This window comes from Bison bison, unplaced genomic scaffold, assembly GCF_000754665.1.
Source record: "Bison bison bison isolate TAMUID 2011002044 unplaced genomic scaffold, Bison_UMD1.0 scf7180017864040, whole genome shotgun sequence".
NCBI lineage: Eukaryota > Metazoa > Chordata > Mammalia > Artiodactyla > Bovidae > Bison > Bison bison.
Window position 1 is genome coordinate 5,967,056 of NW_011494612.1, and position 23,885 is coordinate 5,990,940.

The window sequence follows — 23,885 nt, forward strand, 5'->3', positions numbered from 1 at the left end:
TATATAAATTATATATGTATATATAGATGGGATTTTACTCAATTTTGAATTACCAAGCTTTTGTATAATATTAACATGTGAAAAGACAGTACAGTTTGAAGAAGAGGTATACATTTTCCCTTAATTTGTAAACATCTGAAAAAAATTATTACATATTACAGGAGTCTGATATTTTATACATTTAGAAATAGGCATTATAGGATTATGGGTTCTGTAATCTCCTAGTGCTTTTTCTAAAGAGTATATATCTCTGCATGTATGTATACATATATGTATGTGTTTATGTATATTTGTTTTGGAGCATCTAAATTTCAGGTTTATGAAGCTTTGTCACTACAGTTACCGGAAATATAGGAATGCATTTTGTACTGATAAAATGTAACACAAAAGTTGTTAGCTTCTTCAAATAATAGGCTTTTATTTTAACACATGTGAAATTTTTGTTTATTCATCTTGACACAAGTAGTCACTGAAGAGCAATTTTCAAAACTGTGTCGCTTCCAGGAACGTCAGCTGGAGTGCTCTGGCGTTTCGCTAACATTGTGCTGTGTATGTGGTTTGGGGGGCAGTGATGAATGACTTTTTACTGCTTCAGAAAATAAGAATGCAGCTTAATCACAAGATGGGCCAGTTATCTTTGTTCATTTCATGACCATGGAATGCACCTCTAACCTTAACAACTCTTCTTTCAAATGTTTTCATAAGCCATCATCACTGGCAGAAAGACCAACACATATTACAGGTCTCTTTGATAAGGGTTGATTGTGTCCTCTTGGCAAAGAAGAAAAGCAACCTTCATATGTCAAACAGGAGCAGTACAGAGTGTAAATCTCCTGTATGTGGAAGATCTTTGTAGATACTTCAGCAAACCTAGAAGTCTGAATAGACTGAAGCTAAAGAAGTAACTTCTTGAGTATCAAGGAATGCATCAAATATCTGAGCCACTACCACATGCCAGGGTCCTATACCAGTATCCTGAGAACCTTTTAACAGGTGCATATGCTCTCGCCTTAAAAAAAATCTTCCTTAAGTTGTTATTTAACTTCCTGATACATCAGGTCAGGGAGAAGTTTGCCCAAAACACATTATTTGGAGGTAATAAGTAAATGAGGAAAATTTGCTTGCCTGGAGTGTCTCTTGAGTCTTCAGCGAGGCTCAACTACCAGATATGGGAGAAAGTCGAGCAGTCCATCACTCTCCTTTCACACTTGAGGGTAGGAAGGCCCAGAGAGCTCTTAGTGGAAGTCACTGTAAACTGGAGTAACCTCGAGGTAGCATTAAGCAGCAGATAAGCCTTGGACGGGGATGCCTGGCATGCTGCAGTCCATGGGGTTGCAAAGAGTCACACACGACTAAGCGACTGGACTGAACTGAAGGCTTGGGCCAAAGGTAAATGTCCTAGGAAAGAGGAGGAGAGGAACATGATGCACAGTTTCAGCCATCACACGCTCCTGGGGAGTCGTGACACTGGTGGGAGGGAGCGTTGTGTGGACAGAGAAGGAAATACATTTATATAGGCAGGAGACTGTAGAGGATTTTTTTGGCCTGAAAAGTGTTTTTGAGCTACAGAATATGATACCTAGCCTCTATATATAGCGTTAGGAAAGATCTAAGACATGGTATAGTGTATTTTAGGACTTTTCTGAAAATGCACATCACCTGCTCTTATTCAGAGGGAAGATATCCAGGTCGACGGAATCCTGGGGATTCTGATTTAGTAGTTCTGAGGTGGAATCGAAGGATCTGGATTTTTAAACAGCTTTATTGAGAAAAAATTCACATCATACAGTTTACTCATTCAAGATGTCAATTTCAATATATATGTATTTTAGCATATTGGCAAGATTGTACAGTTACCAACATTATCAAATTCTAGCACATTTTTGTACCTTCTGAAAGAAACCTATAAGGAGTCACTCTGCCATGCCCACCCCCACCCTTACCCACCCTGCCCAAGCTCCAGGCAACCACCAATCTACTTTCTGTCTCTAAAAATTCACCTGTGCTGGACATTTCATAAAAAGAAGCTATACCATACGTGGCCCTCTGGGACTGGCTTTTTCCCCTCTGCATAGTATTTTCAAGGTTAATTCATGTTCTGTCATGTGTCAGTACCTCATTCCTTTTTATTGCCAAATAATTTCCCATTGCGTAGGTATACCATATTTATTTATCTTGAAGTCGATAAACGTTTGGGTTGTTTCTCCTGTTCTTGGCATTTATGAACAATGCTGCCATGAACATTCATGAGGAATTAACGTTTCTAAACAAGCACCCCACCTGATTCTGTTGCAGTATTTCCAGTGTCAGACCTGGAGCAGTTAGCTCAGGGAAACTCCTGCTTCCACAGTGCCCAGTCCCTCATTCTACATCTCTCAGGAAGGCTGCTCTGGCTTCTGCTTAAAGAATCCCTGGTTTGTGAAAGTGAGTGGTGGCCCAATGAGAGTGATATGTGTCGGAATGAATTACATGGTATGTGTGTGCAGGTTAGAGTGGACAGAAAGGGGAGATGAGAGAGAGATGGTAGGCAGGATAAGATGGTTCCAGATATTTCCAGAATCTAGAAGTGATTTAACTCCTCAATTAGGACCCTGGCCCTGCTAGTCAGGAGTGTAAGAGTCAGAGGAACAAAATTTTATTAAAGAATCCTTTCAATAGTGGTGATTTAAAATATTCAACACTTTATATTTTTAACTGACTCAGACATGGTTTTGTCTAATTCTGACCTTATCTATTCCTATCATCCTGTTTTTCCAAATAAATGTGTTTTCACCGACTGTTTTGAAAGAGGAAATCCGGGATAACTAACTGAAGGATATAGGATAATTAAAAAAAATGCTGGGTTATGGTATTTTGAAGCCTGTGGTCAATTAGGGATGTTTAAATATTGTGCAAGCCTGTGTCAGACTGAACTTTTCAAGGTTCCTTTTTAGATTCAGGATTCTGTGGTGTATCTTGAAACTGAAAATAGTTTCTAGAGCCAAGGCCGCACCATCCCTGCGGGTCGGCCCAGCTGTGCCCAGGGTGAGGGCAAGCCACACCTGTGAGCCACTGTACCAATTTAGAAGGTGGAGCTGCTACCATCAGTGACCCTTCTCAGGAAGTCTTAGAAGTGTGTTTTGTATAATAGGATTTTCATTGGCCAAATGTCCATTATCTGTTTCTCATTATTCCATTGGCTTCTTTGACAAATATGAGATTGCCTGTAAAGTGGTCTGTGTTCTATATACATTTTTGTCCTTAGCAAAAGTATCTCTTAAAAAATAAAGGTCAGAATGTATTGATAAATTCTTCATCCTACCTGTGCTGTGCTTACTTGCTCAGTCGTGTCCAACTCTTTGCAACCCTATGCATTGTAGCTCACCAGGCTCCTCTGTCCACGTGGATTCTCCAGGCAAGAATACTGGAGTGGGTTGCTGTGCCCTCCTCCAGAGGATCTTCCCAACCCAGGGACTGAACCCAGGTCGCCCACATTTCAGATGGATTCTTAACTGTCTGAGCCACCAGGGAAGCCCCAAAATACTGGAATGGATGGATAGCTTTTCCCTTCTCCAGGGGATCTTCCCAACCCAGCAATCAAATCCAAGTCTTGTGCATTTCAGGTGAATTCTTTACTGTCTGAGCCACCAGGGAAGCCGTCATCCTACCTGCCTAACCATCGTCACTGTGAGCACTTTGGTAGATAGTCTTTCATTTCTGTTGTCTGTGAAAAACATATTCCTAGTTTTGCAGAAGTTGGACTACAGCATAGACCTTCTGTTGGTTAACCTATTATTCCTCTATGTTGTTATTTCCCTATAAACAGTGTATTTTTTACATCTTCCTTTGTTAGCAGGTTGATTTCAAATCCGTTTACAATTGACAGCATAATCTTTCATTGTGTAAAGCAAAACTTTTTCCCCGGAAACATAGAAACACAAATTTGAACTTACAGTATTGTATGGGGACCATTCACTTGATAATTCTATGTAAATACTTACACATAATCTAAGAGTGTTGTATCATTATAACCTGATGTCAGATAGAAATTATGCCTTTAATACACATTGATCTTCTCAGTTGAATACATGGTTATTCCCTTGCTTTATGCTAAGGTCCAGGACCCTGAAGAAGACTTTGCCACATTCTCTGAAAATGTTAGTTAGTTAGTTCTTTATTTTTTAAAAGTTGTCAGTGTTATGATCATGAAATATCAGAAATGAAAAATAGGCAGGTCTATCGTGTGTAAACTATAGCCCTCTAACTTTATAGGTTTCATATGGATAGAAGAAATTGAAACGAAACACATCACCTTTTTAACAGTGGATGTTTCTAGGTGAATAGAAGCCTTCGCCCTGTTTTTCTGTATTTCCAGATTCCTAGAGTGAACATGTAGTATATAATATATGGGGATGTGGGGATTAAAACACAGGACAAATATTTTTAGGTTTCGGATGAGGGAGGGTGCACCAGTAGGGAGAAACCACGAAGATAAGAATGGGTAGTTACTTTTCCACTGAGAATGAAGCCTAGCCCTGAGGGAACCCTGGCCCCACCCTGTTCTTTTCATAGCTGGAGTTTTTGAAGTCCTTTGTGCTAGTTAGGGACTAGCAGAGTAGGCACAGCTAAGTAAGTGTGTAACAGATCGCTATGATTAGTTTATCTTGAGACTTGCTGGGTCTCATTTGATTGACGGAGACTTCTCCACCTAGAAATTTTGATTTATTTTGGCAGTTTAAAGATTTTTTGGAGTGCTTGTTATCTAAAAAAGGTAAGAAGACTGGGGAACCTGCTTTCCCTTCCTCCCTTAAAAAAAAATAAAACAAAAAACTGTTGGTCCTAGTGAGCATGCCTAATCTTAGGGATTACTCAGCAAGCATGACCTCAGGGCTGGTTTTGTAAATGTTACCAAATCAATCTATTACTTAACCACAGATGTTCTTTCATCGACTGTGTTCCACACAGTCCAGGCCGAATGGTGGAAGTTCCTTTTGGGAGAGTTGGCTAAATCATGTCTTTTAGGTCTTTATTTGTATATTTATACATTAATTTGGAAATACTTCATCACAAAAATGTAAGCAGTCACATGGTGCAACTTAGATTGAATTAAATGGGTTTATAAAAGTTAACTTTTATGATTATACAAATTATAGATGCTCAAATATAAATATAAAAGAAAAAATATAACTCATTTCATTATCCATTGGTTACACATTGTTAACATTTTGGTTTTATTTCATTACAGTCCTATAAGCAGTTATGTGTACATATGTACCCTGTACATTCCACTGAATATTGTTATGAACATCTCCATATAATATTTCTGGTTTACTCTTTCCATGCTGCAGTAGTGACTTCCTGAAGTTTGTAAGTAGTATTTATGGGTACAGATCCTTTTCATTTTACGGTGACTGCCTTAAGTATTAGACTTCCTATCAACCCTTGAGATGTGCTAATGGTGATATTCTTTGTTGCTGTACCCAAACTGACAAGTTGTTAGAGCTTGATCTAACAGGATCCAGGGACCGTGATCATGGAGTTCTGTTCCCTAATTAGAGAAATGAGAAAAGCAAGCCAGAGGAGAGTTGCCCCTTGCCCAATATCATTAAATTATTTAATGACCTAAGAATACTCCTGTAGGAAGCAGCTGTTACTTCTCTTTAGCAGGTTGAGAAATGGGGTATTGAGAATTTAATCAACATTTTTGAAAGAACTGAATTGTGTGTGTGTTTTAAAGCTAAGGTAGGGAGAAAAAAAGAAGAAGAAGAAGAGACGAAGGCAATGGCACCCCACTCCAGTACTTTTGCCTGGAAAATCCCATGGATGGAGGAGCCTGGTAGGCTGCAGTCCATGGGGTCGCTAAGAGTCGGATACGACTGAGTGACTTCACTTTCACTTTTCACTTTGATGCATTGGAGAAGGAAATGGCAACCCACTCCAGTGTTCTTGCCTGGAGAATCCCAGGGATGGGGGAGCCTGTTGGGCTGCCGTCTATGGGGTCACACAGAGTCGGACACGACTGAAGTGACTTAGTAGTAGTAGTAGGGAGAAAAAAGTCAAACTGATGAAGGCTCAGTGGTTCACCTGCCATTGCAGGAGATGCAGGTTTGATCCCTTGGTCTGGAAGATCCCCTGGAGGAGGAAATGGCAATCCACTCCAGTATTCTTGCCTGGGAAATTCCATGGACAGAGGAGCCTGGTAGGCTGCAGTCCATGGGGTTGCAAAGACTCAGACACAACTTAGTGACTGGGCCCACAAATTTATGAAGCTTACTTGTTTATTTCATTTTTCAACTAGCAGATGATTGATACGATGGCATGTGTCACCATTATCTTTGTTTCCTCACATACTTGTGCAGAAGTCATTGATACGATGCTGACAGTGCCCACTTTCCCATTTGAGATGTTAAAATAATTATTTTTTTGCTTTGGCAGTTAAGCAAAATGGTCAGTATTTAAGGAACCCTAATTTTCAATAGAGATAAATGACTGATAAAATTTTGATTTCTTTTAAATTGCTTATTAAGTACTAACACCTTTCATTAGTTTTGAAAAGCAATAACTTCTTAGGAGTATTTTCCAGTTTTTTTGAGAAAAGCAAATGTCCTGTCCTTGTGACTTTTTTTAAAACAAAGTGATACCCTGAGAGATTAGCTACAAAATGAAATGTACTTGTCAACTGCTTCCCTTTAACCTTGGGAAGAACCTGGGGGCTTGATTGTGGACAACACCAGCTTTGTTGACCCTGAAGTGTAGGCAGTTGGGGCCTGTGAACATGGCATTTACCGTCGCCTGCCTCGGAAAGTTCTCTCTGGAACAGTCTGAGGTGCTCTTGGTGAGGCCTGCTTCCTGTGTGAGTACCTATTGTGGAGGCCTCCCTTGAATGGGAGGTTTGTGAGAAGTGGTTTCCCACCAGCACACAATGCGGCCTCTCCGCAACGTAAATACACTTTCCACTCGGGGTCAGGCTCACAGCGCCTGGCCAGAATCCCCTTGCAAAGAAAGTATTTTGTAGTTCCATTTATTTATAGTGGCCAGTGAAAAATTAATATGCTTGCTTCATCTATTTTTAAAAATAAAAGGGAAGCCCCTTACCTAACAGTGTTTGCTGAATGTATGTCAGTTGACTGTGGCATATTTTGATCTTGCTTACTTGCTGCTCTAGGAAAATGAATGTCACCTTTTCACGAACTGTTCTATCTATATTTGAAGCTTGAGATTCTTGTTTTAAGAGTTATCCTTATGTGTCAGGAAAACTCCTTTTGGGTTCTCTGGTGAAGACCTAAACAGATCAGATCAGATCAGTCGCTCATTCATGTCCAACTCTTTGCGACCCCATGAATCGCAGCACCCCAGGCCTCCCTGTCCATCACAAACTCCCGGAGTTCACTCAGACTCACGTCCTTCGAATCAGTGATGCCATCCAGCCATCTCATCCTCTGTCGTCCCCTTCTCCTCCTGACCCCAATCCCTCCCAGCATCAGAGTCTTTTCCAATGAGTCAACTCTTCGCATAAAGAAAATAAAGCAGTGACTGTATAAAACACTAGATCAAGTCATCTGGGGGTTTCACATGGGCTCACTGAGCAGTCAGTGAAGGTCTGGAGATCAGGGCAGATAAGAGTCTTACTTGGGAATGGCAACACAAAATTATTTGTCTTTATTTCCTTGGAATTGATGGTTTGCTTTGAATCCAGGGCATAAACGTGACTGCTTGAGGGAATGAACTCGGTCCTCGTCCAGCAGGCTCGGATTTATTGGAGTCAGGTCCCACTCTGTCCCGAGTGTGACATTCCTGACATTCCAAGCCCAGGAGTACCTGCTCCCCAACATTCACTTCCTATCCCTCCAGCCTGCTGCTCTCTTATCAAGACTTTACCGAATGAATTTGTTTCACCGAAGTACTTTAAAGAGTGTAACATAAACTCCTGGAGAGAAAAGTCCATGCTGGAATTCGGATACTTTTCATTTGGGTTAATTTGTTCTTTGTTTCAGACCCTGCCAGGTGAATTGTGGATGTATAGAGTATATAAAATAGGGAAGTTTGTCTACGAGAAAGTGAATTTACATTTTTCTTACATTTTTACATCTAAGGTGCTTGGCATGGAGTAGTGGTTGTCAGAGTCTGGTATGGGGGTGCCCTTGGGTGATCCTGAAAATTCTTTTAATAGGGTTCATGAAGTTGTAACTATTAATAATCCTAAAATGTTTTTATGTCTTTTTCAATCTTATGCTTTGTGTCCTTCAATAGTGTTAACTGAAAAATACTTTGTCTTTAGTGCTTTTGCATGAGGAGAAATACAAAAATTGAATTGGAGACCATGCATTTTGTAGCAGAGTTGAAATTTAAAATTATTTTTCTGGAAAGGTTTTAAAGCCTGTTAGTGGACTGCTTAAATTTGAAGTTTGAATGATTTCAGCACAAAAGAGTGTCTTACACAAACCAGAACCTAAGTGAATGAATAAATAAATAAATACAGCCTCCTTGCATTTTCTTAACAAATTATATTAGTGTAATTAATGATGTCATTATTCACAGGGGTTGCTTAGAATATAAGCAAGTACCATGCTTTCAAACATTTAGATTCACTTCATTTGCATGTGAGTTTGTATAGACCAATTGCCATTTCATCCAGTAAAACAAATCTCTGCAGTTTTTTTTTCTTTTTCCCTTAAAAGAAAGGAAAAAAATCTTTTTTTCCTGAAAAATTCCACATTTTGGAGTCTTCAAAAATATCAGTCTGAATTAGTAAAGTGCATATTCATGTTAAAATTTTGTTGTAATGGTCTAAAATCTGAAACAGTAGATAGACACTCCCTTGCACGGTGTGTCTTTGCACCTGCTAATTCGTTTCTTTATAAGCATCGTTTCATGTGAATTTTCTGTTTCAGTACCTTGTAAGTTCTAAGGAACACCTGGTATTTGTGGTGTGTTTAGTCCCATCAGGTGAAATACAGAGCTGCTTATGAGGACGTCATCAGTTGTGGACTCTTAAAGAAATAGTTTGTTTTAAAAAACGTGTTTGTAAACTGATTTTCAGTGTATCATATACTATTCTTGTTTGTTTCTCCACCACCCCATCTCCCCCCATATAGGAGAGGAGGAAATATTGGAACCAACATCTAAAATTAGTAATAAAGTGTTAGAAATATTTGAAATGCATATTTAATTATAAACTGAATAAAACACCAATGATGCTTCTACGAGACTGAAGTAACAGCTTCAGAGCTCATCCTTGTCATGAGTGTTTTATAACATCAATTCGACAAAACTGAGTTTGTTGTTGCATAAATAAGCATGACTGGGTTCTATATGAGCTGATTAAGGAAAAAATTTTAGTATTCTTCTGGCTAATCAGAAATGAAGGTTGAGGAAGGGGGCATGTTTTGAGACAAATTCGTCTTCTGGCACACCTAATACTAGGAAAGATGCCACAGCTGGGAAACCAGAGTTAGACTGTGAAGCTTATCTCAGATGAAAGTTTTCATAGAGCATGGTGGTCTGTTGATGGGTTTTGTCAGAAGTGCCCAATGTGGATTTGGGTTATCGAATATAACATTTCAGTGTAATGCTATTTAAACCTCACGCCTTTGTTTCTAGAATCCTAAAATTCTAGTACAGTCCCTGGCACACAGTGGATACTCACTAAATATTTTTTAAAAGAATGGTTGATTATCTTTGTTCGTGTCCTTTTCTTTGATGTTATTTTAGATTTTCTTCAGCCGAGTCCTTCTTTTGGGATATTGAAAATAATATAATCTTGAAACCCATTGTACCAAATACCTTGTTCTAAACAGTCTCCTCATCAATAACCTGCTAAGCTGCCCTCCTTTGTGAAGTAATTTTGCTTTTGTGTTTCATTATGGCCCATCAGAGTCAGAATATCACCACTGAGGGTTTAACTTCAGTATTTTCTAGTTTGTTTTTCTGCTGGTTCCTTTTTCTCCCTAAATTTTAACCATCTGGACTACATGATAGTATAGTGAATTTGCTTAACTTCCCTTTAAAGTACTTTAAAAAGTGTTTTAAAAAATCATTAAATCTGCATCTTGGTAAGGATACACCAAAAATTCAGTTACTGGCTGTGTGTACAGGGAGCTGGGGACTGGATAGGAGAGAGATGTACTTTGATTGGGTGTCTTTGAAAGTTACCTTTTGAATTTTGTACTATGTGCTTGTTTTGTCTAATTTTTCAAATTCACTAACCTATGAATTTTTCATCAGCCCTTCCACTGCCACGTTTTATTGCCAGATTCTTAGATGTTATAATCGGCTCGCTCAGAGAACGCTGACGTCTTACCGTCACTGTCTGAGTCTCTTTCGGCACATCACTTAACCTCTCTCAACCTTAGTTATAATAATATCTGATCAGAGGGGAATACTGCCTCCTTCACTTGAATGCTGTGAGGCTCGGGAACAATTAGTGCACAGGGGCTTCAAGCCGTGACCGTCTTTGCTTTGGGGACTCTTCCTCTCAGCCTTTCCCAGAAACGGTTTGGTGTTTGCAATACATTTTCCCTTCCCTCCAAAGTAACAAATGTTATACGTGGCTGTTAGGTACCCAAGTGGTTATAAACATGTGAATTTAATTCATAATAGATCTCTAAATGCAGAATAAGAAGAAACATTTTGGATTTCATTCGAGGGAAATGTGCTGCTGCTACTGTTCAGTCGCTCAGTCATGTCCAGCTCTGTGCAATCCTGTGGGCTGCTCTGTCCGTAGGATTCTCCAGGCAGGAATACTGGAGTGGGTTGCCATGTCCTCCTCCAGGGGATCTTCCCGACCCAGGGGTTGAACCCAGGTCTCCTGCACTGCAGGGAGATTATTTACTGCTAAGCCACCAGGGAAGGCCATCTAGAAGTTGTGTTAAAGCACCCATGTTACACATGAAGGAACTGAGGCCCGGGCCTGTGCAGGCACACCTTGAGCCAGGGCCTTGCCGAGCAGCGGGACCTGTCAGCCTGCTGTGGGGCTTCCAGGCAGGTGGCAGTGCCCGAGGGCTGGGGAGGAGTTGAGTGTCTTCATAGTATAGATCTCCTCTCTTTCTAGAACCCTGCCATGGGTGCTGCCACGCCTCCCCCCACCCCAACACACACAGCCCCCCACCCACCTACCTTAGAGCTTGACTGGTGTGGAGGTAGGAAGACCTAGAGCTGGAGGGGCCTTTAGGAGTGACTTTTTTTTTTCTTCCACTTTTGGATTATAGTCTTCTAGACCTTTTTCCAACATCCTATAGAAAAAGATATAAAGAAACAACCACACAATTCCAAGTCATTGCAAAGAAATATTTTCAGTTATTCTCATCTTTGGATAAAGTATGTGACAAAGTTAGCTTGGATGTGAGTGAAAATAAGGGCTCATAGCTTTGGAATGTTCTTTTGTAGATGCTAGACTGTCATCCTTGAGATGTGAGAGAGGGATGTGAGATTTATTGTGCTGCGTGTATCCAGAGTCTAGGTGTTCTAATAAAAATGTCTAATTACATCTGCAGACCTCTTTAAACACTGTTTAAAAACAATGAACAAAACAAATGGACCTTTTGTTGGTAAACTTTTTTTTTTTTTAGTTGGGCCACCTTTCCCTTTTAGTTAATATTTGTAGAACTGAGCTGTTTATGTGTGGACGTGGATCTGAGGTCCAGAGATTGTGTATATATAATGATGCAATTTTTAAAAAAGTTTTTGTGTTTCATTAAAGATTTGAGGTATATTGGAGGGGCTGTGGAAGCAGCCAACCACTTTATATTCATGGAGAATTATAAAAATAGCCTTGATGCATTAATGTTTACATATGATCCTCAGACATGTAGACGATTTCTCCTTCTCAGGAAATAGTGCTTTCCTTATATAGTAGTTTTGAGTTCAGACGTGACTGTGCTAAATTAGAATAAAGAGAGCATCTATGGATTCTTAAAGGTGGGGCCTATACATTAGACTACTTGACATCTCTCCTTAGCCTCTGGAGCACAGTGGACAGTTCTTTTTTTATTTGTTGTTTGAATCACATATTACTTATTTTAATCCATGACAGCAGTGGTGGTGGTGTTTTTAATCTAAACTCAATTTCACAGGATTTCTCCTGTGGATTTAAATGTTGCCACTTAATTCTCCTGTGTTTATAGTTGGATGCTAAAAGCAAGAATGTTTTTAAGGTTAGGAACCTTTTCAGACAACTGTGATTTAACTTCACTAATGAACTCATATCAGACAAGAAGACAAATTCCAGACTATTTGTGCCTCAACCAACCAGCTGGGTGCATACCTCCAGGTACTGCTCATGTCTCAAGAAGTTTTTCTGCATGAACAGTTATCACCACTCCTTCTCTCATTCAAGTGGCAAGCCATGGCAAGAGTCTTTCTTTCACAGCTGTGTAGAACTCAGCTGTAAAATTAGATTTCATTGGCATAAAAGCACAGTGATTACTATCACTATTTACTCAGTACATTCTTTTTTCAACATTTTCTTTAGGTTCTTCCTCGCTTATCCAGGAGGCCCAGATTATATTCATATGAGTGAGAGAAACTAATAGGTTTTTATGGAGTTTGAGTAAACTTCTTTTTTCAGTTTTCATTTAATCTGTATGAAGTAAGCACTATAGGCAGAGGTGTTTTGAAAGATAATAGAGCAAAAAGAAACCTTGAAGGTGAATCTATAACCGTGTCATTTGGTAAAAGGAAGAATTAAGTGTCCAGATTTAAAGCTGATGATTGGTAAACCTCAGATTAGAACTCATGTTTTCCAGAACTCAGTCTTGGGGTCTCTCTGCTTTAGTGCTCTTATTGTTCCTATAACGTACTGGTGGGCGTTTGAACAGTTTTTAGTGGAGGGGCTGTGAAAAATTCTAATAAGCATCTTTAAATTTCTCTCCATATCCTGTTTGAGGGCGCAGTTCGATTCAGTTTTCAGGAGGGCGTTTGCCTGTACAGGTGCCGTTCCTCATGGTTGCCTGCAGTGTGGGAGAGACGGTACAAAGAAAAGCACTGAACCACCTCCAGCCTTGCCTCCCAATGGCAGTGCCCCACATCAGGCTCCCAAGTGGCCACGTGCTTATTCCACACAGTCAGCGCCAATGCCACGGCCGCTGCTGTAGCTGTTACCAGAGGGAGAGAAAAGTCCTGCTTTCACAGTGGGGGGAACATGGTAGAAACTGGCTGATGTGTCTTGATGGATGAGCAGCTTTTTCTCAATTTCAGAGGTAAAGCAGGTGGCATCATGTTTCTATTTTGTTTTCATTTTTTTTTTCTATTGATGCTATTGTTGGTGTTTCTATAGTTATTATCAGAAGCTGTTTCTCATTTTGCTCAGAAGGCTAGAACCGTTTAGAGAATTTCTAGGTCTTGAAGTATCAGTCAGGGGTTTATCTTTCAAAACCAGAATGGAGCAGGAAGGTAAGAGGTTTCTCTGATGAAAATAGCAATGATACTTTGATACCCCATTACTTATAAGAATGTGTATGCTGCTGCTACTGCTGCTAAGTCGCTTCAGTCGTGTCCGACTCTGTGCGACCCCATGGATGGCAGCCCACCAGGCTCCTCCGCCCATGGGATTTTCCAGGCAAGAGTACTGGAGTGGGTTGCCATTGCCTTCTCCAAGAATGTGTATAACTAACTTTTAAAAAACTTTTTCTTCTCTTTCTCTTTCAATAACTCTTTCCCTTCCTCATCTCTGCCTCTTTGTTTTCCTAAATCTGGCTAATAGGACGACACATGAGGAAGCTGTCAGTTCTTGTGACTGAGGGCATGTGTACACAGTGGCCACCTGTATGAGAAGGAAGTCCAGAAAGCAGTTTTTCTTTCTTTTTTCTGGGCTGTATGAGTCTCTGTCAAATTTTGACTTTTTAAGATTTTTATTTCTTTACCACAGTCATGGCATATACAAGTGTGAATCAGCTGTACAAATGTTTGTTGTAATAAATTAAATTTTATTAGGCTTAGGTTTTTCTTTGGGAGTCATTAAGAACCTTGTAATCACTCATAAAACATTAGCTCTCTGATAATTATATTGTTTTAAAAGAGATACAGTAATTTCATAGTAACCTCTCACACCCATCTGCCTCAAACACAACACAGCAAAACAAAGCCCCACTTCTTTTTTTTGTGATTCAGTGAGTTCATCATATCATCATTTTGTCTACTAATTTTGACTCCTTGCTGTGTTGAATCGGGAAAAAAAATTTCTTTTCCTTATTACTATTTAAGAAAAATGGCTAGAACATTTTCCTGGTGAGTTTGTGACAATTTTCTGACATGTGGTCCAGAGTAGATTTTTACTGTTAGAAGTCAGTAAGTATTTTTAGCAAGAAGGAGCTTTTGTTGAAGTATGAATCAAGCTATGATTTTACTAATGTGCCCAAGAGCATATTCTTCTCAGGCTGCAGAACAGGCAAGTAGCAAGCAAAACATTTTCATGCTGCTTAGATTTTGTGAAGGTGATTGGTTAATGTATATTTTATTGGAAAAGATTCAAGCTTTATGGAATCACAGTTAACTTTTAGTGGTATGAATTCTGAGGGCTTCTCTCATAGCTCAGCTGGTAAAGAACCCTCCTGCAATTCAGGAGACCCCAATTCGATTCCTGGGTTGGGAAGCTCCCCTGGAGAATGGATAGGCTACCCACTACAGTATTCGTGGGCTTCCCTGGTGACTCAATGATAAAGAATCTGCCTGTAATGCAAGAGACCTGGGTTTGATCCCTGGGTTGGGAAGATCCCCTGGAGGAGGGCATGGCAACCCACTCCAGTATTCTTGCCTGGAGAATCTCATGGACAGAGGAGCCTGCCGGGCTACAGTCTCTGGGATCGTGAAGAGTTGGACATGGACTGAGCAACTAAGCACTGCACACATGGTATGAATTCTGAAGATGGTTTTATTTATTAGATTATTTGCATAATTGCTTTATAGGTCTTAATTGATTTCTATACATCGATTTCCCATTCATCAAGAAACCCCTTTTGCTTCTGAAAGTGCATTTGAATTGCAGATAGAAGCAAAAAGTTAAAATTGATGATGTGGTTTTTTTTTTTTTTTTTAAGAAAAAATTAAGGTATGATTGACACAATGCTTTCTTCTTATTGGTTCTCATTCTACTTTTACTTTTTCTGCACTTCCCTGGGATGGTTTAGAATAGGTCAAAAGTCAGGTGTAGGTAAAGTGAGCCTGGGAGCCTGCACCTTGGCGCTGCCCTGAGATTTAACTCAGGGAGTCCATCTCCTTTCACCCCGCGGGGTCATTTCATTTGGCACTGATGGTTTTGCTTTGTTCCTTTTGGTGCTCTTGGGGTTCTTTTCCTCTTGTCATCTGAAACTAATTTGTGTACTGTACTGCTCACTCACATCTTGAATTAATGTAAGGAAATTTGGGTCATTGGCCCATGGAGTGAGGTGCGGGACATTTTGTTACTCATTTGAAGGCCAGGCCCACAGACTTAAAACTCTCCCAGCAGTGATGAAGGCTTTGATTTTTTTCAAGTTAGAAATTCTTCCTAGTATATAACTGCTTTCTCTGGCCTTTGGAAATGGATCTGTGGTTCTCTCCTGAGAATCAGTTTTCTTTTTTAAATTAAATTGGCCGTATGTTTCTTAGTATAGTTTGGGGCCAAAATACCATGGAAAACCTTTTTAGACTTGGAGTGAGGGAAGCAAAAGAAAAGGAAAAAGTAATAACTCAGTGCCTAGAGTAATGTAAAAACTGAAGACCCTTTGTAATATTATTTTAAAGTAAGGTGTTTTGTAAAAGCTTTAGGGTCATATTTGGACAGAACTAAATGTCTTACTAACAGTGAGGATCTGTTGTTCAGCGTGCCCAGCCCCCATCCTTGCCATTAGCGTACTTCTTTGGCGCTGGGCCTCCCTGCAGGTAAGAAAGGAAACAAACCACTTGCTTTCAAGAGGGAGGGAAGTCAGCTGCAAGTGCTCACGTGGCATCCCTTCCCTGTCAGTCAAAAGAACAGAACTGGCCAGGCATGAAGCACTTGTGGTTTTATGCTAGGATGTGTGGTTAGGGGAGAGGTTGTGATGGCCTGTGGTTGTCACTGAATTCTTTGAACTGGAAGCATGGGTAAGTAAGAATTAAAAAGAATAGCACTGAAACCTTGGAGCTCTGTGTGTGGAAAAGAAAATATTCGGAGCATTAGAAAAAAACATCGTAGTAGAGGTCCGGAGAAGGCAATGGCACCCCACTCCAGTACTCTTGCCTGGAAAATCCCATGGACGGAGGAGCCTGGTAGGCTGCAGTCCATGGGGTCGCTAAGAGTCAGACATGACTGAGCAACTTCATTTTCACGCACTGGAGAAGGAAATGGCAACCCACTCCAGTGTTCTTGCCTGGAGAATCCCAGGGATGGGGGAGCCTGGCGGGCTGCCGTCTATGGGGTCACGCAGAGTCGGACACAACTGAAGCGACTTAGCAGCAGCAGCAGCAGTAGAGGTCATCTGTTTTCCATTGGTTTATTCTGATTAGTTTTGTAGTACATTTATTGACTCTGTATTTGTAAAGGGGACTTCCCTGGTGGCTCAGATGGTAAACCGTCTACCTACAATGCAGGAGACCCGGGTTTAATCTCTGGGTTGGGAAGATCTCCTGGAGAAGGAAATGGCAACCCACTCCAGTATTCTTGCCTGGAAAATCCAAGAATGAATTTATTGCGAAAACTCGGTGGTGTGTGAGGACAGTGTGGATGTGGAAGAGCCTTGAGTAAAATGCATGAGTTCTGTGATTGCTTTGGCCTACTCAGATACACATCTGTCTAGGGCAGAAGGAACCCAGACCAGGATAATGGGGGTTTTGTCAGGATGATTTCTCTTGAGACTTTCTGACTGACACGAAAAGCGGTTACAGCTCAGTCATCCAGGGATCACGGATGCAGGGCACAGAGTGGAGCTTCTGAGACCCCAGAAACCACTCCTCTATGTGTATAGAACTAACAACCTGGCTTCCCAGCCCAAGGAGGATTAAGGTAGCAAATTGAGTGTGATTCTCAGAGTTGAGGAGGTGTGGTTTGAGGTATAGCCTAATGAGGAAGAGAGGAAAAAACAGAATTTAAACATAAGAACTCAAAGTAGGGGTGAATTTCTCTGAGTAGGTAAGGTCAAAATGCCTAGGAACTCCCTACTACATCACCTTGTGACTGAGCATAGTATTATAAACAGTGACCCTACATCCCTAATAAAAAATAAAGTTATGGCCAGCCTGCTCTATAATGAAGTTAGAAAATGTATAATTTCCACCCACAATCTTGGCAAATAAAGTTTTTGGTCCTTAAAGTTAACTGGATAGTAAGCCTTCTACATTCATTGCTTCATTTTAAAAATTCCATTTAAAAAGTTCAGTCATCTTTCTTAGGCATGTCACATTCTCCGGGTCTCCTCAGAGCAGTGGGGCTGAGGCACACCTGTTTAAATTGAGTACATGTGTAGTTTTGTTTGGATTACCAACCAAAACAGAGGAGACTCACTTTTTGGGGGGAGTGGTCACCATTTAATTATTGATGCATGGCAAGCCTTCCCCAGTCTTTTAACCTTCTTTAATTGTCAATGGCTAGGGCCGAGTGGTTTTCCCAATTTGCAGCCTGAACATTTGACTTTGTATTTGGAAAAGTCATTACTTCCTCCCAACCCATCTCCATCCCTAGGAAATAACCAAAACTAGGTACTAACCATAGTACAGTATTGCTTTATACCCTAAGTCTTATGTTTTGCATCTATGGTTTTCATTCTTTTATAATTCTTCTTCCTGCCTTTTCTCCTGTCCTTTCGACAGTCCATGGCACTAAATGGTTTCTGTTCCATGATGATTTAAGGACCGGTTGCCAGGCAGTTGCCTTGTTAAATAGCTGGGCATTATCTTGCCTAGAGATAATTTATTACTTTTTTTTGTAGGTCCCTTGAATTCCAGGCAAATGAACGTATCCTCTGTATGTGCATGGAGTGTAGAAAGGGGTATTTACACCTTGTTGACTGTGTGAACCACCCCATCTAGATCAATCTCTTACCTTGTATTCTAGGCAGGATAAAGCCTGGTTTGCCTCTGGTGGACCTCTTGGGGACTAGAAAATAGGCCTTGGATTTTTAGCAAGCTGGTGTCCGAGGGTAAAGAGGATTAACAACTTTGGTTATGAGAAGTGAGACTCTATGGCAGAGTCTATTCATTCTTCCCTTTTTCTCTGTGATTAAAGGTCTGGTTGTTGGCTGGTTGCGTTGGGGCACTAGGAGTGTGGTGTTTATAAGTTCCCACTGTATGCTGTCTAAGGAGTTGATTGTATATATAGTTGACTTTTTTATGCACAGTTCCCCATCTTCCCCTGGCTTGTTCCCCTCTAAGTAATTTGCAACAACCACTGCACATCTGTGAGGCGGATAATCTATCATCTAGTAGGAAAGAAATACAGGACTCAGGCATCTTTTTTTTTTTTGTATGGGATAGCTACATTGCCCAAAGTTGCCTATATGAGTTTCAAAAGCAAATGCAATTATTTCTTTGTGCCAGCTGACTTTGTTTCTCTGGGATTTTTTTCAACTCTGTGTGGGCTCCCACCTTCTCTCATTTTACATTTATAAGACTTTCATGGAACTAGGAGGGGATCTATCCTTTTATCCCGCAGTTGCAGAACCTGGAGTTTAACTACCCAACTTGGACCTGACATTTGTGCTTAAGAGCGCCAGCCCATGGGGCTGGATTGCTGTATTTTGATGATAGCAAATCCTATTGTTTATCATGACGCCAACCAGAAGGTGTCTAAAATTGGAATTGTCAGTGTTAGGTATAATGTTGGAGTTGAGACGTTCTTTGGTTTTAGCGATGGGTGGTTAGGAATGCCTGAACTTTTTTTCACTAGATCACAATTATGTCCTACTAGTACCTGTGTGCACTGAATGAAAAGAGGGTAGGTTCCATCCTTATGCTTGTCTGTGAGCTGATCAGGACTGTCCCTTGTGGGAGAGGGCTTTGGTGCTCACTACTTTAGCAGAGGGGAGGACAGAGGACAGAACCACAGTCTCCATCACCTCACCAGCAAGTGCTTTGGGACTCTTCCTTGGAAGGAGTGAGGAAAAGGTGGGAGTGAGTGTGGAGTGCTTCTTTACGTGCAGATGCTTTATTCTCAGACCCCTCATGTAAATTACTGCCCTGTTTATTCAACCTCCGGTGTTGAAGAATCATTAGATAAGACACCACGCTTAAGAAATTAGGCCTGTGTAATACCAGTTTGAGGAAAAGTAATCATTTCTCTCCTTGTGCACTCGTAGGGTTAAGTATATTTGAAATAAAATTGAAATGGATATTAGTACTCTGTTAGTAGTACTACTCAAAATCAAGCAGTTGATGTCTTCATGGTGTCAGTGGAAGTTATCTTGGTTAATTTTATTGTGAAAAAAATCTGTTTCCTACATTAGGATAAACTATTGGGCTTTGAGTTTTGTATTTTTATTTGCTTAGAAACTGAGTAATTGCCTCATAAAACAGCATGATGGTACTGTTAACACTGAATTATAAGACTTGTTATTATAGAATGTGCTTCCCTAGTTGGGAAATGACTTTGTTGTTTGGTACTTAAAATAATTAGTTTTTCCAAATGGGGTTATAATGAATAGTGTAAAATTTTACCGATTTAAAATAAAAAATTTATAATCTCTTGGGTGGTTTGTATGCATCATTTGATACTTCCAGGGAAGGGATTTCTTTTGGGTGGGCTTGAGGGGAGGGAAATATATTTAATGTTCAGAATGGAGGTTTTAAGAAATATTTCTGTCACACTTGAGACAAATTAGAGATAGTCATTAAAGGACTTGACCTGCTATTTTGCCTGATTTGGATATTGAGTATTAAAGGATAAAAGTCTTGAATTTGAATTTTTGGGAACTTTATTATAAATGAGAAAAAATTTAAAATGGACTACATGGCAGTTTATTTCTGAACTGATTTAAAATAGTGTGTGCATGTGGGTATTTTTCTCCTTTGTCTATGCTATTAAACTTTTTGTGGCAAAAATTTTAGACATAAGTGAAGGATGGGTAAATACTTCTTAAAGAATACATATAATCTTAAATAGGAATTTATTGTGTTCCTGCTGTTTTATTGAAAAGCTAGATAGTCGTGGCAGGTACTATTATGGAATGAGAGTGGGCTTTGTGTTGTTTTGAATTCATACATGAAAATCATTTATTCTGTGGAAACCATGAAATGTGCCTGTAAGCCTTACTCTGTACAAGGTACTGTAGGTGCTGTCAGGCACAGGGAAGTTCAAGATAGGCACAAGTAATAAAGCTGCAAATAGGCAACAGGATAAATGCAGTTCAAGGGGATGATGGGAGAGAGAATTAGAACTTGATTAATTACTGAGTTAATAGCAAGGTCAGAAATTGCAACAACTGCAGTGTAGGTAGTTAACCTTTGCTTGGAGTAACTGCTTATGAACAGTATTTTGATCCCAGTGAAAGAGAAAAACTTTTTTTAGAAGTCATGCTCTTTGGCTTCATTTTTTGTAATTACCTTAGAAATAGCATGATAAATGTTCATTTGACACTTCTATCTTCTCAAATTATCTCATTTTATTCTGAGGAATATCTCTGGGTTTAGGGGACTTAAATTTCTAAATAAGAAGGCTGAGGAACTGGAGGTTGTGTTTACTTGACTGCTTAGAGACTCAGGTCTCTGGTCTCCAATTTCAAGCTGTTTTTCTTGGGTTTTGCTGTCTGTGCTTAGTTGTTCAGTCATGTTTGACTCTTTGCAGCCCCATGAACTGTAGCGCACGAGGCTCCTCTGTCCATGGAATTCTCCAGGCAAGAATGTTGGAGTGGGTTGCCATTCCCTTCTCTAGGGATCTTCCCAACCCACGGATTGAACCTAGGTCTCCTCATGGCGGGCGGATTCTTTAACAATTGAGCTGCCTGGGAAGCCACCCTGGGTTTTGCTTCATCCCTTCTAAATCGGACACCAGTTGGAAGAATTTGAGTTTCAGCTGACCTCATGACGGTGCACTTAAATAGCTGACTTGTTACAGGTGAATTTTTGCGGTCTTGAGTTCTTTTTACAAAATGGTGATTTTCTTGCAGGAAGCCAGTTGAGGGAAATTCTCCATGAATGTACGTCACAATGATGATGACCGACCAGATCCCTCTGGAACTGCCACCATTGCTGAACGGAGAGGTTGCCATGATGCCTCACTTGGTGAATGGAGATGCGGCTCAGCAGGTAGGTGCATTAAGAGAGGATTTAAGTTGTCCAAGTGGGAAACATTAGCCCAGAAATTATTTTATTTTGAGATTCAAAGATCTCTGATCTTGAACCTTTGTCATTCTCTAGAGGTCGTTTCCATTGTAGAATCACTATATGATTTTTTAAAATATCAGAAGTTGTAGTTTTTGAGAACAGCAAACTTTACCTAATCCATCTGGTATTCTTGAAGCATCAAAAACAAGTGTCTGACTTTTGAAATGAATCATTTTGAAAATATGTAAAAGTTTTTGGAATAAAGTAGTGTTTACTCATGTCGTGTATTATACTTGACTGATTTTTCCTGATTGGCCAGAGCAGGATGCCCAGAGGTTGGGTCAGGTTTTGATCTCATCCAGGAGGTGACTGACCCCGACAAGACACACAGGTGTGTGTGAACCCACCCTGGCTCCTGGAGCAGTCCTTCCAAGTCCTGGCTCCAGGGCAGCAAGTCTGCTGCTGTGAAAATGATAGTCATTGTTTTCTGTAAGACTCCTTTCTTTGTCACTAGCTACTTAACATTGCAGAGTAGAAAAGTTATTCCTGAGCTCATTCCTGTAGCACTTGGGAAAAAATTTAAACAGTAAGTAAAACTTCAAGAATTATTAGAGACAGATATTATCTCTGATAACATAAATTTTTTCTCAGCTCCCAAAGTCCACCATCTGATCAGGGCCAAGGTCTGTGAGCTGGTTATGGGCTGGGAAGTGCAGGCATCTCTGTATTCTGCCTTCTAGGTCTCCCCTTTGGTACCCCCTGGTCCCGCCTGAGAGGGAGCTTCCCAATGCTTGGAAACGCTTCCTCCTTCACCATTCCTTCCCTCCCTTGGGGCACAAGCTCCTCTCTAGAAGTTCTCTGTTGTCTCTTCCCTTTTTATGTCTTTATCTTTGTCCTACCTCATTCCAGGGAGCTTAGCCTGTGCCCCTAGAGGCCTGGAGTCTTTTGCTGTCACCTAGAAGTTGCTTTGTAGGAGTGGTTCCATATCTTGATGAGTTATTTGTGGAGAGGCTGGTGATCTCCCCTGTCTCCTTGTCTTACTCCTCCGCCATCTTCTTCCACTCCTGAATTTTTTAATTGACTACTAAAAGTGGTTCCATCAGTCTGGTACTAAATAAATGCCACTTTTTATATTTGTATAGTTCTTTAGAAGTATAAAAGTAGGTGTCTTTGTTTTATCGAAAGTAGAATTGGGAATGATTGCTTGGAAAATATTTATGCAAAATATATTAATAATTCAGATAAGTTAATTGGCCATTTGATGTCAGTCCGCCCCCCCCGCCCCCGTCTGTCGTACTACATTAACACTCTATCCAGCATAGTACATTAATACTTTGTATATACGTCTGATGGGTCTTGCTTTGCTGTTTAATGATTTATATATGTTACTTTCTCCTGCATTAGACCGTGAACTTCTTAAGAGCAAAGAATGTCTAATAGGTGCTCAATAAATGTTTGTCAGTTGAATAAATTTCTTCCTGTCTTGCCACTGATGGAAGTACCTCCTTTCCTGACTCCTGATTCTCTCTCTTGGCTCATTTCCACCAATCTACTGTTAGATCTTTTATCTTAAACACACAAATAGCTATACCTCTGGCCCACTCAACAAAAACAACCCCCCCGTTCCTTGACTCCACATTCCCCAACCCCCCTGCCCCCAGTTATATCTCATATTTCTGCTCCCTTTACAACAGTACTTCTCTAAATAGAGCCTCTGCTTCCTTGCCTCCATTGCTCTTCATTTCCAGAGCCTCCACTGGCTGCTCCTCCACTGGCTGCTCCTCCTCTCTGTGTTCTAGACTATCAGCAAGTCCTGTTGACCTTATCTCAGGAACGTTGCTGAAACCATATTTTGCCATGTCTACTTCAGTTCTGTGACTGTTCCTAGATTCTGAGCCAACATTGCTCACCAGGGGTAGGACGGTTCTTCTCAACTGGTCTTGCTGCTTTTACTTTTGCCCTACCAGAAAACATTTGCCACACATCAATCTGCTAAAACTGTAAAAATGAACCATGTCACTGCCCTGCTCAGAGCTGTCCTGTTCACCTGAGGTGAAATCTGAGTGCAGCCCTGCAGCTGGTCAGCCTCCTGTGGTTAGTGCTTGCCTCTCTCCCTCATCCTCTCACTGCTCTGCTCCGGCCCAAGGTCTCAAAATGCCATGAATAGTTTCAAGGTGCATGTGGTGTATGGTTTCCTTTCTTTTCACTAATTAAACTAATTTAAAAAAGGGCTAGTTGGTTCCTGGCGGTTCATGGTCAAGACTCGGTGCTTCTACTGCTAGGGGTGCTGGTTCAGTCAGTGGTTGAGGAACTAAGAACGCACGTGCCTCAAAAAAAAAAAAAAAAAAAAGAAGAGGTGGGGCAAGATAAACAGGAGATATTTGAGGACAAGTGAGATTTGAATTGAAGCAGGGATGGCCGAGCCTCTTGTAAGTGGTGTTCAGCAGTGTTGGCAGGGTGGGTGGCTTGATTGAGTGATAAATGCTCTTCAAGAAAAATGCCTCGGACTTGGAATGTGGGGTCAGGACCCTGGAGATGGGCCATCTTGTGGTACTCTTGTTAAAGTCTGTGGGCAGGAGGCCACTCTGAATTAGTGAAAAGTCTGAATCAGAGAAGAGTCAAGCTCTTTCGGTAGTTTGTGCTTAGGTTACTAAGAAAGTGTGGGCAAAAGAGAGCCTTGGGGCTGCTTTAATAAGGGGGTC

At 40.6% G+C, this 23,885-nt stretch overlaps 1 protein-coding gene across 5 annotated transcripts in view; it reads left to right on the forward strand.

The window, feature by feature from the left end:
* FNDC3B (fibronectin type III domain containing 3B) overlaps nt 1-23,885 on the forward strand; it is a 359,396-nt gene that overhangs the window by 52,482 nt on the left and 283,029 nt on the right. For 3 of the 5 annotated variants that reach the window (XM_010835255.1, XM_010835260.1, XM_010835258.1), the window contains one exon: nt 21,027-21,165. In XM_010835255.1, the coding sequence (XP_010833557.1) occupies nt 21,055-21,165 (111 nt within the window). In that variant the 5' untranslated portion in view covers nt 21,027-21,054. The other 2 variants (XM_010835257.1, XM_010835259.1) reach the window with 2 other exon arrangements.